The sequence below is a fragment of the Scomber scombrus genome, chromosome 13 (genome assembly GCF_963691925.1).
Source record: "Scomber scombrus chromosome 13, fScoSco1.1, whole genome shotgun sequence".
NCBI lineage: Eukaryota > Metazoa > Chordata > Actinopteri > Scombriformes > Scombridae > Scomber > Scomber scombrus.
In genome coordinates, this window is record NC_084982.1 from 8,197,663 (window position 1) to 8,214,852 (window position 17,190).

At 42.3% G+C, this 17,190-nt stretch overlaps 1 protein-coding gene across 6 annotated transcripts in view; it reads left to right on the forward strand.

The window, feature by feature from the left end:
- The window catches only part of caska (calcium/calmodulin-dependent serine protein kinase a), a 126,693-nt gene that overhangs the window by 94,063 nt on the left and 15,440 nt on the right, over nt 1-17,190 (forward strand). For 4 of the 6 annotated variants that reach the window (XM_062431253.1, XM_062431254.1, XM_062431249.1 and 1 more), the window contains exons 12-17: nt 5,716-5,793; nt 10,689-10,769; nt 14,596-14,784; nt 14,876-14,954; nt 15,600-15,685; nt 15,816-15,884. In XM_062431253.1, the coding sequence (XP_062287237.1) occupies nt 5,716-5,793; nt 10,689-10,769; nt 14,596-14,784; nt 14,876-14,954; nt 15,600-15,685; nt 15,816-15,884 (582 nt within the window). Of the gene's footprint in view, nt 1-5,715; nt 5,794-9,771; nt 9,820-10,688; nt 10,770-14,595; nt 14,785-14,875; nt 14,955-15,599; nt 15,686-15,815; nt 15,885-17,190 lie in introns of all 6 variants that reach the window. The other 2 variants (XM_062431248.1, XM_062431251.1) reach the window with 1 other exon arrangement.

Here is a 17,190-nt window from a genome sequence, read left to right on the forward strand (position 1 = left end):
AGATATATCGGTTGCTGTGCGCGCAACCTTGGCAGCTCCCGCTGCGCAGGGACCTGTTATCACAGGGGGGGGGGACGGTTTTCCACCCGCACCCAGAACGCCTGGCGCTGTGGGTTTGGCCCCTGAGTGGTTCAATTTGTCAGCTGTGGGACTCCCACAGCGTGTGATTTCCACTATACAAAGTGCTCGAGCCTCTTCCACTAGGTCTCTGTATGACTGTAAGTGGAGAGTGTTTGAGGACTGGTGTCACAGAAAATGGCCACGTTCCTTTTCAGTGTCCAGTAGGTGTGATATTGTCATTCTTACAGGACCTGATTGACAAACGAAAAGCCTTCTCCACAGTTAAAGTGTACTTGGCAGCTATAGCCGCCTGTCACGTGGGGTTTGGGAAACAAACAGCGAGCCAGCACCCGCTGGTTTGCCGTTTTATGAAGGGAGCGCGCAGGCTTCTCCCCGTGTCCAGACCGCTGGTGCCACCATGGGATCTGGCTGTGGTTCTGGAGGGGCTCAAGGGTCCTCCTTTTGAGCCGCTGGGGGGAGCAGGCTTGAAACACCTGTCTCTCAAGACAGTGTTGTTACTGGCTCTGGCTTCGGCTAAACGGGTTAGTGACATCCATGCGCTTTCGGTGCATCCATCATGCACTCAGCTTTTCCCGGGGGATGTGAGGATGATTTTGAAGCCCAACCCGGCCTTTGTGCCTAAGGTAGTGGGCTCATGTTCTCCTATTGACCTTGTGGCCTTTGCTGCCTCGCCTGGTGAGCAGCGGTCACATGCGTTATGTCCAGTCCGTGCGGTGCGCACTTACATGGACAGGACTAAGGGTTTCAGGAGGAGCGATCAGCTGTTTGTCTCCTGGGCTAATCCTCATAAGGGGAAACCTGTCACAAAGCAGCGCCTGTCCCACTGGGTCGTGGAGGCGATTGCTTTGGCTTATACGAGTCAGGGTTTGCAGACACCTGCGGGTCTGCGGGCGCACTCGACTCGGGGCTTGGCCGCATCCTGGGCCTTATTCAGGGGAGTTTCTGTTCAGGACATCTGTGCTGCAGCGAGTTGGTCCTCGCCTCTCACTTTTGTCCGTTTTTATATGCTGGACGTCTCCGCTCCGTGCGTGGCACGCGCGGTTTTGCTGTCCTGATTGGAACAGAGTACCTTTTCCCTGTGGGTTGGTGGACGCTCGATAAGCTTGTCTGGCAATACGGGAGCAACCATATCCCATAGTGAGACATCGAACGAAATATTATGAAAGAGAACTTTAGGTTATTTACATAACCCCGGTTCTCTGAGTAATATGAGTGAGATGTCTCACCAGACTACCCTTCTTGCTTGGGCGAGTGAGAAGAGGTGCTTATCTTGAATGAGGGTGGTGCCGTCCGCATGAGCTATTTAAGGTAGGTGGGACTACCTGTGGCGGACGGACACGTTCACCAGCCAATCAGGATTGGCGTAATGAGATAAATGCTTCTGAGGGCTGCAGCGAGGCGTGCATCCCATAGTGAGACATCTCACTCATATTACTCAGAGAACCGGGGTTATGTAAATAACCTAAAGTTTTTACAACTCATTTCTGAAGCTGTTAGAGATTCAGAGTCCTGCACTGTCACAGGTCCCTTTCAGACACCTTTACATAAACAACTTTAACAAGACAGTCTCATGTCTGAACAAGAAGTCACATCAGCAGTCTTATTAAGCAGAACCTAAGTAAGATTTGTATCACTTTCAATGCTGCACAGAACACACAAAGACCACTGCAGCACAAGTTGTATAACATGTACAGAGAGAAAAAATAATATGCTTTCTGTTACACCTCCTACTATTAGATTCATTATTAAGGAACGCTGTGAAAGAGACAGTTTGAAGAGAATACTGTTGTTGAAGAGATTACTCTCATATCGAATCAGTCCTTAAAAAACTATACATATACATAGATTGAACACTGTGACACCTGCAGTGTGAGCAGTCTCTCAGGTGTGTGTGTGTGTGTGTGTGTGTGTGTGTGTGTGTGTGTGTGTGTGTGTGTGTGTGTGTGTGTGTGTGTGTGTGTGTGTGTGTGTGTGTGTGTGTGTGTGTGTGTGTGTGTGTGTGTGTGTGTGTGTGTGTGCTTGTGTGCGTGTGTGTGTGTGTGTGTGTGTTGTTTTAAAGACTGTCCCTGCTGCTGGAGGCCAAAATAGGATGAAGTGGGTTGCAGGAGTTTAGAGGATCTGCCAAGTGTTTGTGTTGCAGCAGTGTCAGTGGGAGCCCAGGGCTGCAGATGTCTCCCTTTCAGCCTCAGTTTCACACCCCTGCTCTCTGCTCTGCTCTGCTCTTAGAGGAGGGGGGAGCAGAAAGGGACAGCACATAGCCCAGCCTCAGACCGGGAAGAAACAATGGCTTCTATTGTGAAGCCTTAGTGCCATTCATGACAAGCACAGCCTCCATCAATATCTGTGCAAGTGAAAGTCGCTTTCCACCACTCCAGTGAAAGATAGGCTGGAGGAAACCACAAATCCAGTAGACACTCAAAGGATGGAGCCGTCTGGCTAAGATAATTTGCGTAACATTTGCACTCTGTTGGCTGCGTTTATCTGACAAACCACTTACCTTCTCCTGGGTGAGTGTGTTTTTTCCCCTGTTTTTCCCTTCTGATGTGTTTACAGGAAGAGTGTTTTGTCAAGAGATGTCTCGAGCTAATCTGAAGTCAGTCAGAGAACCCCCTGTGTGTGTGTGCTTGTGTCTGTGTGTTTGTGTGTGTTCTTGGCATTTGACAAGTATAAATAGGTGTTTGACTCAGGTGAATTTGTTTAGTTTCTTTCTCATTTGCTAGTTTGCGAAGCTCCCACGACTTCATAGTCAACAGAAGTTGACAATAATAATAAGTTGGCCTCAAGGAAAATGATGTCTGTGTTTGATATAGTAGATATAATATTGTCACATCTAAAAATAGGAACTGCTATATGCTTCTTGTGGCAGTTTGCAGACATAGGTGAGAAAACAAAAGGACATGATGTCATCTTGCGTGTACCTTTCTTTCACCCTTCTCAGCAAAAAGTATGTATTTTCTAACCGCACATTTTCTTTTTTTTAAGTTGGCTCAGTTGTCGGCGTCAAATTTTCAGGTCATTTTCAAATTAAAAGCCTTCAGAGGTCAGCTCAAGTTTGCTCAGCACTCAGCAAAGATGTCGAGTGCTGAAAGATGTTGACAACTCTTCCCCCTAGAAAGCACAAGGACAAGAGTGCAGCAAGTATCTATCTGCTCAGTGGCTGCAGACAACATGTGGGACGACACATGCTCAGTCACTCTGAGTACGATTCAGGCTGTAAGCGCTTTAGTTTATTTTGTGTGCCTTATAAGGACTTCCTGAGCAGCGTGTTGAGTTTGTTCACGAAGGAGAGATATACACACACAGTTGAAACATGTGCCTGATGTGCATCATCATTCTCAGGACTCTTTTTTTTTTTTGTTCTGTTGGTGTCAGATATTCAAAGTGGAATTAGATGCACCAACTATCAAACCCGACCCCTTCGTCACGTCCCCTGCATGCCGTGAGTCAAGTATGGGTCAGAAAGTGGAGAAGTACACAAAGGGATGACTTTACAGAAATGTATCAGATGTGTTTCACAGCATGTGTTACTCGTTCGTTGCATTCACTGATGTTTTCAGCACTGCAGTACAGCTGTATTAGAAACCACACATTAACAATCAATTAGTAAAACCTTTTTTAGTTCAAACAAAAGTCATATAATTACATCAGTGCCAGCATGGAGTCGTAATTTCACTTGCTTTGATTTGTGTATTACAAATCATGTATAGGTCTGCATTTCCAAAGGCCACAAGCCATGCCTAAGCTTCAGAAGAAGTGCTCGTCATCCAACAGTGTTCAACAATATGTGTAGCTTTCCTGAATCGGACAATGCCACAGTGACGCCTGCTGTAGTCAGGTGTGTGGAGATGAGAAAATAGAGATTTAAATTTTTGAGTGCAAAACCACAAATGTCTCCAGGAGAGGAAGACTTTCTGTCTCTATTTGTAAATTCATTATATCTCATCCCTTTCTATGATGGCAGGCTTTTCACTCCACCTTCGAGTGTGACCTTTTGGAACAACTACAAACACTTTTCTCTTCAGTCGTGGTCTATCAACGTGTCTTTTAAACAAACCTAAGTGGAGAAAGTGATGTTTGCTGTAGACAAAACACTCCAATTCACCAAAGGAATGATGATCATAAAGTATTTTTAGGGGTTAGTGTTGCTGTTTGTTTAGCCCGTGATGATGTCCATCATCACATGTCTGCTGCTGCAGTGAGAGGGACAACAGAGGAGTGTTGGAGTGTTGGGTCTCATGGTTGCATTGAACTGTGTGGTACAAAAGCGCTGTTTGTGTGTGACCCTCTGTGTCTGGCTCTGTGTGTGTTATGCAAGGTCTGCTGCTTTTGTACTAGAGAGCAGGTTAGATGAAAAGTACACCAGACATCTTGCTCATCAAACATCACATGGCTGTTTTTAAAAGAATATATGATAATAATTGTTTTAGATAATTGCGTTCGTCTGTCTTTTGATTTAAAAAGCCACCCTCTGCTTTGAATTCAGCATACAGCTGGTGCCTTTGTTTAGACTGTGTTTCACAGCCATTTTGTCTACAAACATACAATCTCTTAGATACACCCACATTGGCGTCTGACTAGGCCCATACAAGTCGGTCTTGTCAGTGCAGTTTATTAGTCAGCTGGGATTTTTATAAACAGAGCGCTTGTGTCTGTCGTCCTTCAGTGAGAGAGATGAGAAAACGGTTCCTTTTTGTTCACGTCTAGATGTTAAGAAAAAGAACTCAACAGAAAATGTGGTATTTAAAGTCAAGAGCCAAAGCAAACCAAATAGAGAGCTGGAGTAGAGAACAAGTGGGGTTAGATAAACTCACTTGTTTTGTAGTTGTTGTTTTTTTTTACAAATTAGTTAAGAAGTAAAGCAACGAATAAAACGAGCTGCTGATTATCATTCATAGTGCCTCTAAGCAAAAACACAAACTGTCTAAAGAGTGATTGCACTGCAAAAGGTATCTTCTCATCATATTTTAACACTATATTTTACTATTGATTCACAACAGTTTCTTAATAATCAAAAGAAACATAAATATCTGCAGATTTAGTTGTTTTTTTTTTTTTTTTAATAAAGTATTTTTGAATAAAGTATTCATTTATCTACAAAATGTACCTTTGTGGTAATGAATTGATGGCCTTGCTTGGTTATTAGATTTGAGAAAGTGTAATTTTATCATTTCTTTGTCTTCATGCAGATACAAAGCTTTTCCCCACAAACATTAAAAAAATTAAAAATAAATTGTGCATCTCTGTGTTGCCTCAATTTTGCCTTTCATGACATTTCATCACATCTTTATGACATTAGAGTCCTAACCGACATCCTGTTTTAAACTGTTTTTCTTGTACAGCTGCTTGTTTAAAAGCTGTCATAGAAAAAGTATTTTTGCCAAAATCAAGTATTAAAAAATATCTTGCCATCCATTTTCAAACTCAGGCATTGAATCAGCAAAATACCCGTCAATTCCATCTTACAGAGTCTTTAATAATGTATTATTAATGGAAAAAACAAGGAAAAACAGACAAAAAGTGCAGATGTGACACTTTGATCTCATCTGGTATAATTCTTGATCTCTTCTCTTTAAATATCATTTGTGTTTCACTGGCTGTTTAAGCGAATGACTTTTTTGTATCTGTTGTTTTTAGCTCTACGATAAGATCAACACCAAGTCGTCCCCACAGATCAGAAACCCACCCAGTGATGCCGTGCAGAGAGCCAAAGAGGTGAATGAGCACACACACACGTCTTTTTTCCTCCACATTCAGACTCAAACTCTCTATGCACTCATACAGTAAAAACACACACAGCCGCATTACGCAACATAAACACACATCCATTCCATGTCTGTCTTTTCATGTGATCCGTGTAACGATGATGAATGTAAAATGTTGTAAAGATGACAGGTTCCGTAGCTGCCGCCTCTTCTCTCAAACACTTTAACCTCACAGTTCTGTTGGTGTCTCTGCTATATTAATCCTTCTGGCCTCTTTCTCACTAAAGCTCTAACAAATCACTGCTGTGGATTATTCTGCTCTCCTGCTCTGTTCATTTAAAGAAGTTTCTCTCACAGCTGCACACTACCAGAGGTCCTCCAAGCGTGTGCAGGATGGCCTCAGCAAAAAATGGCAATTACTTTCTCCATGATTCATATTTATTAGAAAATGTTTAAAAATAGCAGCAATAGTCAAAATGTTTTTTAAGGGCATGCAGTGGAATCTTTGGTCTAATATTTGTATTTAAGAGTCTGTTTTTGAAAATCCGCAAGAAATCCTGATCTCAATTAATGTTGAAGCCAGATATTCCTGAGCTGGAGAAACAAGAAAACCTCATTTAAACTGAAGCAAAGGTTTATAAAATCAGTTTACGAGGCAGGTTTTACAAGCCCAGGGGCTGTGAGAGCAATTTAATAAGCAAGTTTCCTGTTTTATAACTGGTAAAGTCTTCTTTTTTTTTTACTTCCTGCGTTGACTTTACATATGAAAGTTTAAGAGTTTTTACTTTTTGATTTGCAAAGAGGCTGATAGGTTGACAGAGAAGCTACCCAAGGTGTAGGTTTTAATTTATAATTCAGCGTCAGATTTCACAATGACACTTTCTTTTTTTTTCTTTTTATTCACTTTGTGACAGAGCAACGATGTCAAGGTTGGCTTTGTCTCATTATTGAATATGAGACTACTCCTGTGTTTGCGTTCTTTCACTCTCTGTTGTAGAGAGCGGTGATCGCAGTGACCAGTGGAGCAGGCTTTGATGGAAGAAGACCACTAACAAGTCTTTGTGCAGCTTGTTTCATGTTGACCTCACTACAGCATCAGAGACTCGTAGGAGAAAATACAAGCTGACAAATCACAGCTCCTCCAGTCTCAATAGCCATAGCATACAGCGTTCTTACAGCGGCAACATGCATTGTATTCATAACTACACCTACACATTACCCCTTTAATGCACAATTTAAATCCAGTACTACATCCATCCATCTTCCATATCTGCTTGTCTTAATGGCGATGGTGTGGAGCTCATTCCAGCATGCTTTTACTGGAAGGTGGTGAAACATCCTGGACAGTTTTCCAGTCTGTGGAAAGACACTTTCATGCTCCATAAACACATTCAAAGGAGTGAAACTGGAGCATGTGGAAACTGGAGCACACACCAGCATGAACCACGAGCTCCACAACAATCCAGATCTAACTGCTTTGAGTCAACAGACTAACCACTAAGAAACTGCACTGGCCAGGTCGGTTTAACAGCTGCAATGAAATGACACTGACTAGAAAAAAACAACAACAAACAAACAAAGAGTAGATTGCTTAATTATGCATTATCAGTTATTGCGTCCTCTGTGGGATTCCTCTGACACTTCGGTGACCTCTCAAGGTTTATTTGTTCTCGATCCAGCTCTCTGCGACTTGTCAGAGCAGCTGTAGCAGTGGCCTGTTTACAGAGAGCTGTTTTAATAAAGATCTCAGGCTTCTCAGCTTGACCTTCCTCATTAGAAATGCTGAGGGATGTAGCAGACACACACACACACACACACACACACACACACACAGTGTATTTGTGGCCTATTAGTATGGCTTTGTTTTCTTACAGAGAGTTGCATTATGGTCTCCAGGGTCTCACTCTGGTTATGCTAAATTCACATACACACTGTTGGACCGGGTTTATGTGTTTACCTCACAGCGTAGTCAAACACTCAAGCAGGCTGGAATCGGTGCTTAACGAGAAGTGTGAAAGAAGAGGGAGAGCACGAGGGGAAAACGTGGATCAGTGGTGTGCATTGTGAGAGTGTTTGCGTGCCGGCGGGGTACACAAAATGCTGTGTTTACGTTGTGTGCTTTGTTCGAGGGAGCAATTAAAAAAATGTCTGAACAGTGAGGGAGTGGGCAAGGGCCGGCGTCTTAAATCCCAGCGCTGTTAAGACAGGGAAAGCCATTTAAGGGAGCCGAGCTCTGTTTTACGTGGCTTCGGTCAATGTCAAAAAGATCTGGTTAATTAACACAGCTCTGGTACACTGTGTCCTGGAAGCTAGAGTCTGCTTACAGAGCGAATAAAAAGAAGTGTGCTTCACATTTTCCTACTTAAATCAGTCTAGATGGATCAAAAGTTGCAGATGGAGCCACAACAGATGCAATACTGTCTGTGTGGGTGTGACGAACGAAACTGCCTTGTGGTCTTATAGTGGAAGACTTTCATTTCTTCTGAGACTTTTATTACATGTATTGCTGCCTCAAACCTCACACACACTCAAGCATTAGAAGCACAATAAACTCTGCTTATAGCCAGATGATTTTCGAGCATCTTGCATTTGACCGACCCAAAATTCTTGGAGTTGCGCATAATTGGTCCCGTTTCCAAACACAGGAGTAGAAGCAGTCTGTCAGCTTTTTCATTTAAGTCAGTAGTTAGAGTTTCCAGAGTGCAGGAGAGCTCAGGGTTGTCATCACCTGTCAAGAGTTCCCCGCAGATGGAAAACTATATGCTCACACTCTGACAGATGAGGGCATGTAGAGAGTAGATGTAAGTAACAAGAAGCTTCTTCAAAGTTATCAATTTGATTGATTTTTACTCCATATGCAGTGCCCATTAAAACAAAAAGTGGGTTTATTAGTTCTTCTAATGCATGCTGAACTGGCAAAAAAGAAACACAACAGCAAAGGTCAGGATTTTTATAAATGTGTTTGCCTTTTATTGCATTGTCATGCTCCAGTTTGTCTAGTTGATGCAAATAGTTGATTTCTATGTATCAGTGTCATACAGCTCACATAAAATAATTTCTCCTTCTATAGACAAGGACACATTCCAATTAAACCGATAATGCAGCATCTGTATATATAATGGGTTATAGATGTGCGATCCATAATGTTGTGTATGAATGGTCCAGATTGAATCTATAGTCCTCATTTATAAGAAATGTAAAAAGAATGTGAGAAAACAAACAGGATTTATCTTGACTGTTGCTGCTTAGTATTCAGGAGGCTTCAACTCTTACAGTATGTGTATAAAAATTTGAGTGCTACAATTTTAAAAAGAAAAAAGGAACCATCTTAAAGTGCTGAACACTCTTCCGCTTTCAACCGTAACCTGACTGTGCTCCTGCTGTGCGGGGGACCTCCGGCCTGATTTTTTAGCACGAGTGATTCTGGGATGCTTGACAAATATTAAACTAGGGCTGCTTCAGTGAAGCTTCACCTCTAATGAACTCATCATTCAATCTTGGTTGTGCCTTTTGGGATTACCCTCCTCCTCCTCCTCCTCCTCCTGCTCCTCTGCTTTACCTCTGTCTCTACCGAATCTCACTCTGGCTGACTCTGAATTGTTTTTAACCAATCAGACTGCCGCCTCCTGTGGACTCTGAGCTGACAGAGCAGTGATAAGATGCTTCAAACTTCAACAAAACTTTGTTCTCACTCCACTAATACACTTTTTATTTTTCACCTCTACACTCTTATATCTAATCAGCTGAATGAGCTCTGTTAGTGTGTTAGAACTAATCTTTTCTTGTAAGTGAAGCTTCCTGCTTTGGCTATAGATACTAATCTCACCTCCCCCCCTAATTCACAGCCCATTTCCAATTGGCTGGCATTGATTAAAGGCAGGGGCAGAGTTTTTAACTCTCCCTTCACCTCTGTCATCACTGACTCTCTCTTAATGAAGACAGTCAACAGTCTGTATAACCCGTCTCCCTGTGTCTTCCTCCACTTAAGAGTTCCTCCCAGGACGAAGCAAGTGGCGCTTTGAAACATCTGGAATATGTAAGCCCCAAGAACTCATCACACTACTGCCATGTTCACGAGACTAATGAGTGGAGCGCGAGCCAGAATTAACTGGCGCGGCCTTTAACACGTTTTATTGGAGTTGGCTTGGACTGAGGGGGAGTAAAAATCAAGATAACACCCATGAGAGGTCATCGATGTCGCAGCTTCCTTTCGCTGCTTGATCAACATTGTGCATCTAACAAAGTGTGTGTGTGTGCGTGCTTGTCTGTGTGTCAGCTGCAAACGTATTGTGATGTACGATTTTGATATGCCAGTGGCTTGTGAGTATTGCAAGTTAATGTGATTATTACAGTATAGAGATAATGAACAGTTGGATCTACACAGAGAAAAAGACACCATACACACCTCTGATTGATGCAGGTTTCTGGTCTGTATCCACACACACACACACCGAAACCCCTCCCTCCACGGAGACCTCACCTCTACAATGCCACATTCACCAGTCAGGCGCAACATAACTGGAGCTGACATCAAACTAAGTCATGCTAAAAGAGAGCAAGAGGAGGAGGAGGAGGAGGGGCGAAGGCTTGACCAGAGTCCTTGACTTGTTGAATGGTGTCTCAGGTTGGCGGTGATGATGATGATGATGATGATGATGATGATGATGATGATGATGATGATGATGATGTGGGAGGCGGTGTCAGGCGGTGTCAGGCAAAGCTTTGAGAGGGTCTGTGAGGTTGGTGGGTCACTCGCCATAAGCAGTCTGAGGTGCAGCAAGTAGGGCGCCGCCGCGTGAGTGTGTCGGCTTAAATCCGAACTTTCCTCTTCTCTCTCTCTCTCTCTCTCTCTCTCTCTCTCTCTCTCTCTCTCTCTCTCTCTCTCTCTCTCTCTCTCTCTCTCAGGTACTGGAAGAGATCTCCTGCTACCCAGAGAACCACGAAGCTAAAGAACTCAGACGGATACTGACCCAGCCGCATTTCATGGTGAGTCGAAAAGAAAAAAAACACACACACAGGCGCTCACATCCGTCATACCTCTCAAACGGGTGCAGGAGGCCCCTTGACAAACATTCAGGACTGCTGACCATGCTGCTAGATGTAGCACAGCTGAATCCCTCTATCTCCGGTCAACAGACGCTGGAGGCCTCAGCAGTTTTACTAGGAGGTGTTGTACAAACCTCAACTCTGCAACTTTTTAGATGCTCTAAGTGCATCTGCCTTCAACCAGCTTGCAGTTAGAAAGAGCTAAAACAGAGGCAGAGGCAGCATTATTTTCTACATCATTGGGTCAATTAGAGGAAGTGGTTTTATCATGCTAGATTTTAAATAATATTAATGTTTGGAACAGGCATACACTGTCAGCGTTTGATGTTGTTTTAGCTGGACATTGGAATGTACAATTTGAATCTAACTGAAAACACTTGAAACTTCATTTAACCTGGGTCTACGGATGTGAGTAGCAGGAGTTAATGTATTTAACGGAAAGTCATTCGACTGTCAGCCCCCCAACCACCACACACACACACACACACACACACACACACACACACACTTGCTAATCCTATCACATTAAAGCGTCTGATTTCCGTCTCTGATCAATGGCCTGCTCAGTATCAGATAGACAGACCAGCAGTGAAGTGAAGGGGAGGGAGGGAGTGCGATGCAGGGGAGAGGAGACATAAAAAAAACAAACAGAAGAGGACAAAAAAGAATGACAAGCAAAGATGGAAGGAGAAGGTCCAGACTGTAAGGAAGGAGAGGAGGTGTAGATGGAGGTCAGTAAGGCATGTCTGATGCGATGTGCTGTGTCGGGTCAGAGGCCGGGCTCCCTCAAAGCGCTAGAGGAGCGTAAACTGACGGAGGGAGGCAGAAGAGAGAGGCACCTACATGTTTCACATTCCAACGGACTCAAGCGAGAGCGAAGTTTAGACAAAACCAGTTGAACTCTTTGAGGACTTTGTGTTTTGTTTATGAATGTGTTTGTGCCTTAAAGAACAGATGACCTCAGAGAAATACACATCATATATGTAGCTGAGGATTTTCTTTAGTCCCGACTTCTTTAAGAAGTGACTTTAGGATTAAAAGTAGAGCTTAATAATAAGTTTTAATATACACCAAATCCTACAAAAAGACCAAAACCAACAATGCATAAGTCTGACATCCAACATTTTTTGAATTCCCTGCTCTGTCTGTGGCACTCAGCCCCAGACCCACTGGTTCCTACTGAAGATGTAAATCTAAACAAGTCACAAATATACTGTTTTATTCTTATAATATTCTTATATTACACAGTATATTTTTAAGAAAACATTCAAACAGAGTAACAGTGTGATATAGTAAGTGTTTAAAGCAACAGGAAAGTGTATGTGGGGTTGACTCAAATTACAACATCATAATAAAGGAACATCTCATTTATCTGGTTTTTAATAGTTTTTGGACAACAAAAGATGATACTGTATATAAAGTTTTTGCCAAACAGGAAATACATAAAAGTAAACAAACTGCTGAAGCTACAAGTCATGGACAGACGGTGTGTGTCTAACAGGAACTTTGAAGAGTAAGAACCAAACCAGCATCTAACAGGTCAGACGTGACATTTGCTAGTATGTTTACAGGCTGTTTAATGTGCTGCACCCGAGCAGCTAATTGGCTATTTAGCTGCTAATTGATGTGGCTCATTCATTACCATGTTTGAAAGTATCAGGCCTCATATTGTACTTTAATTTAACAATATACACTGTTGTCATAGTCAAAATACAAACCCAAATTGTAATAAACTGTAGTTATTCTTTAAGAGGAGCTGAATATCTACCAGCAGCTGATGCCTCTATGTGAACTCTGTGTTTTTTTGTCTGAAGTACTGCTGTACTGTATATCTTCATCTTGAAAACTATCGAGCTGCTCTGGAGTGACCTTTTCTTTTCTTCGACTATATTATTCTTTCATTTGAATATCTCTCATGTACAAGGCTAGAAGACTCAGGCATCTGCTGGTTGTCTCTCAAATTCACAGCAGTGTTAAATGCTGCTCTGAAAAGTTTTTCTTTATTCTTTTTCAGAGAATTCGACAGGGGCATCATTTCATCTGAAAGTCTCTATCCTTCCCCCTTCTTACCTCTGCATTTATTATCTCTTGCTCTCCCTCTCACTAATCTGTTCTTTTGCTGCTTCGCTGTTTTGCTTTCTCACTCTTACTCAAGCACACCCACACTGCATGGAAGAATTAGTTAACCCCTTAACCTTGTCCTCATTAGGGCGCAGGCACACACACACACACACACACACACACACACATACATAACCTTAACTTCCTTTGTGTCCTAGAACATGATTTTTTTTTGGTGTGTGATGTAGTTTGACACAATAGTTAGAGACGCTGCCAGTGCCTTCATGTCTCTGCCTCTCTGATCTGCTCTCCGTGTGTGTGTGTGTGTGTGTGTGTGTGTGTGGTGGCAAGTTTCCCCTTTGTTGAGGTTCGATTGCAGTCTTTTTAAGTTCAGATTAGTTTGTTAACGTGCCACTCAAGGGTTTTGCGGCTGTCAGAGGAGTACAGTTGATTACTCTGGGGTGTGAGACACCAGCAGGTTCTACAACAATATAAGACATGCGGCTTCAACTCAACCAGACAGAAAGGATACAGACTATAGGCTCCAGTAAAAAAAAAGAAGAAAAAAAAGGGAATACCTTTAACTGCAGCACAGCAGAGGTTCAGATAAAGTCCATTCCAGCAGGAGCGGTTCAAGCTCGATGAGCTCAAAATGCAGCGCATGTGTTTGTTGGTGTTTTCCACGAGTTAGACATTATTTTTGTGGTTCAGGACTAAACAAATAAGTTTACCCACTTTGAGGCTAATTTGTAAATCAATGGGCACAGAGCATAAAATGAATGTCTCTGAAAGGTTTCCCTCCTATGACATACAGCAGGCAGGACAGTAAATAGCATGGGCAGAGTTTTAAGTTTTAACTGCAGGAGCTAGCAGGCTCTGAGCAGCAGTCCACAGATTGAAAACAAAAATTATACAGTGTTATTGGTATTACACTTAATCAGAATCAGATCAGAACACACACAAGGACTTTGGTTCCAACTGTTGGCTTTTTCATGTTAGTTCAGTTAGTATATACAAGGCAGAGTCAATTTATGAGGAAGATTTGATGCAACTGCACCTTAACTCATCTGCCCAGTTGTTTTTGATAGAATATTATCTTAGTCCGAGCCAAACGACAAATCGTCTGCACCAATAATAGTTGATAATAGTTGTCAGATGTATTAATAGTGACTAATAGGTCGGAAGATGAGTACAAAAGATATGCCAAAGATATGTTCGTGAGGTAACTTTTGAAACGTCTTCGTCACTCAGTACACAAACCTGTTCACTATTCTTTAAAAAAATAAATAAAGGATCGAAAAGAAAAATAAATTAATATCAGTGTATTTAGTGTTATCAGATTTTTTAAAACTAAAATATTATTGTTGGTATCACTGTCAGTGTTAAAATATGGAATAACATGCATGTCATTTTTAGCCCTGTTACCAATTTAGAAACAGAATAAATCCTGAAAAAATGTTTCAACTATCGATGTCTCCTTCTAAAAACACATTTTGCCCGCACGATGCACGTTCTGACAACCCCAAACAAACAAAAGGAAATGCTGTCTGTCAGCCCTGGACAAAATACTCAACCATAATTGCACCGTCTTGGATTTGTGTGACCCTGAACTGTAGCTTGCGTACTTCAAAGATATCACCGTGGTTATGCAGGTTATTCTGTGTTAGTTTCCAGTCTAACTCTGTGTTTGCATGTGTGACTACAGGCCTTGCTGCAGGCCCACGACGTGGTCGCCCACGAGGTTTACAGCGACGACGCTCTGAGGGTGACACCTCCTCCCACCTCGCCCTACCTGAACGGGGACTCACCTGAGAGCACCAACGGAGACATGGACCTAGAGAACGTCACCAGAGTCCGTCTGGTCCAGTTCCAAAAGAACACAGATGAGCCCATGGTACACAGTTTCACACATCTTTCACCCGTCTTTGACCTGTTGCGCTTGTATCGTCCACTGACTCCTGATGTGTGTGTGTTGGTGGATGTAGGGCATCACGTTGAAGATGAATGACTCAAACCACTGCATTGTGGCGAGAATAATGCACGGGGGAATGATCCACAGACAAGGTATGCTTTTTCTCTCTGACATCTGACATTTCCTGCACACTCTGTATTACTCTACTTCTTGATAAAGAGCACAGTTTACATGGTGGCCAGAGAGCCACATCCTGTATACAGTAATAGGGAAATATGTCTCTGCAGTTCACCACAGAAGAGAGGTTAAGTCATATTTATTAAAAACACCAACTCTGTTTGACTATTTACTCTGCACTATTATAACCCATAATAGGTTATAATTTGCATTAAAATATTACATTAATAATAATATAAATCTATAGGAAGCATAAGTAGGACAGGGATTTTTTCAGATCCTCTTCTAGTCTTCTAAATGAACAGTCAGCATTAAAAAAAGAAACTTCTCCATCTTTACTGAAAGAGGAAACCAAACAGGGTGATAAGCCTGTCCGGATACCTCAGCAGCAGATTGAGTAACCCTTTACTGTGACTCTAACATAATTAATCTCCAGATGTATCATGCGGTCATTGGAAAGCCGCCATGATTACAAATATTCCCTGTACTGTTTTATTCAAAGGGTGAAAAGAACAACAGAGGCTAATGAAATATACTGTGGCTCCATGATGAGGTGGAAAGTTTGATTACCCTTTTTTTTCTCTTCTCCTTTCTCACTACGCACTCTGCTCGTCTATTAGGAACCTTGCACATAGGAGATGAGATTAGAGAGATCAACGGTATCAGTGTGGCCAACCAGACTGTTGAGCAGCTGCAGAAGATGCTGGTGTGTGTGTTTGTTTGTTTGTTTGTTTGTTTGTTTGTTTGTTTGTTTGTTTATGACACATGCTTCATTTTATCTGTACATCACTTTTAACCGGCAGAGCTGAAGATAATGTTCACTTGTTTTTCTGCAGAGGGAGATGCGAGGCAGCATCACATTTAAGATAGTGCCGAGTTACAGGATGCAGGGCTCCTCGTGTGAGGTAACACCTTCTCCACCTCTTCCTGCTCTTCCTCTTCCTCTTTCTCTTATCGTTATTGTGAATCATGAGCTCCTGATCTGGTTACTAACTGCTCGCCTGGTCACTCAGCGCGTGTATGTGTGTAACCCAAGTGTGTTGTGTGTGTGTGTGTGTGTGTGTGTGTGTGTGTGGGGGGGGGGGGGGGGGGTACTGTGTACTGTGTACGGTCTGCATATGTGTGTTTTGCTGTGTTTTGCTGGGGCTGGGTCAGATATTCAGCACACCAATTTCACAACCAAGATACCGGAACTCCTCCTGTCCCCCCTTTCTGGTCCAGGAATGAGCAACACCTCTCTGTGTGATCCACCTGTAGACTCACACACTACAGGCGTTGACAAAATAACAGAAACACCTTAAAATTCAGTGGCTCTGCAGTCAGTGCTAAAGCTCAAAATGTCTGGCTTTTGTTGAGGTTGATGAATCGGTTTTAAATAACAATTTTTAATCCCAATCATCAGTATGTATGTTACATATTTCATATTTATATTAATACTGGATAAAATGATCTGACTCTACAGCTTTCTTTTGAGGGAGTGTTCAGCCCGACATCAGCTCTATGTGAAAAAATGAAGCCCCCCTATTCATTTTAGTGGGATCAGTGTGTTGATACAGTGGGGGGGGGCTAGAAAGCCGACTGAATGCTAATGTTGCTTTATATCTGCTGTATGTGGACGTCAGCAACCATTTTCATTCAACACCTTATAAGGTGAATTGTCAGTGTTGTATTTACAGGCAAAACAAATCAACCATTAATGCTTTTAATCAGCACCTAATGCATTCTTGATCATCAAATGAATATTTACTGCAGAGCTGTTGTTTTGTACAGTGTTTCTGTTATGTTGTCTGCTCCTTACATAAACAGCTGCTGACACACCCTCACTTGTACACAGAGGCTTAAAGATGCAAACGTATCACAGAAACTCTCTGATGCCTTCTGCCCCCAAACGTTGATGAAAATGGACGACCAAAAGACTTGAAATGAATGTGATCATGAGCTGGCAGACACATGTAATGAGCGACAGGAGGGCCAGCTGTCCTTATTCACATACTGCATGCAGTCTGAAAGGAAAAGCCTATAGGAGAACAAAGGTGTGTGTGTATGTGTGTGTGATCAATAATTGATCAATTAAAAAAATCAGTTGATGAAGAGGAGACAAGAGAATTTAATGAATGGTAATGTTCAATTTCCTTCCTGTTTCTTCAGTTTACAATGAGGGGAAGATGGAAACAGGAACATGTATCTAATTAGCATGATGTAAAAAGCTCT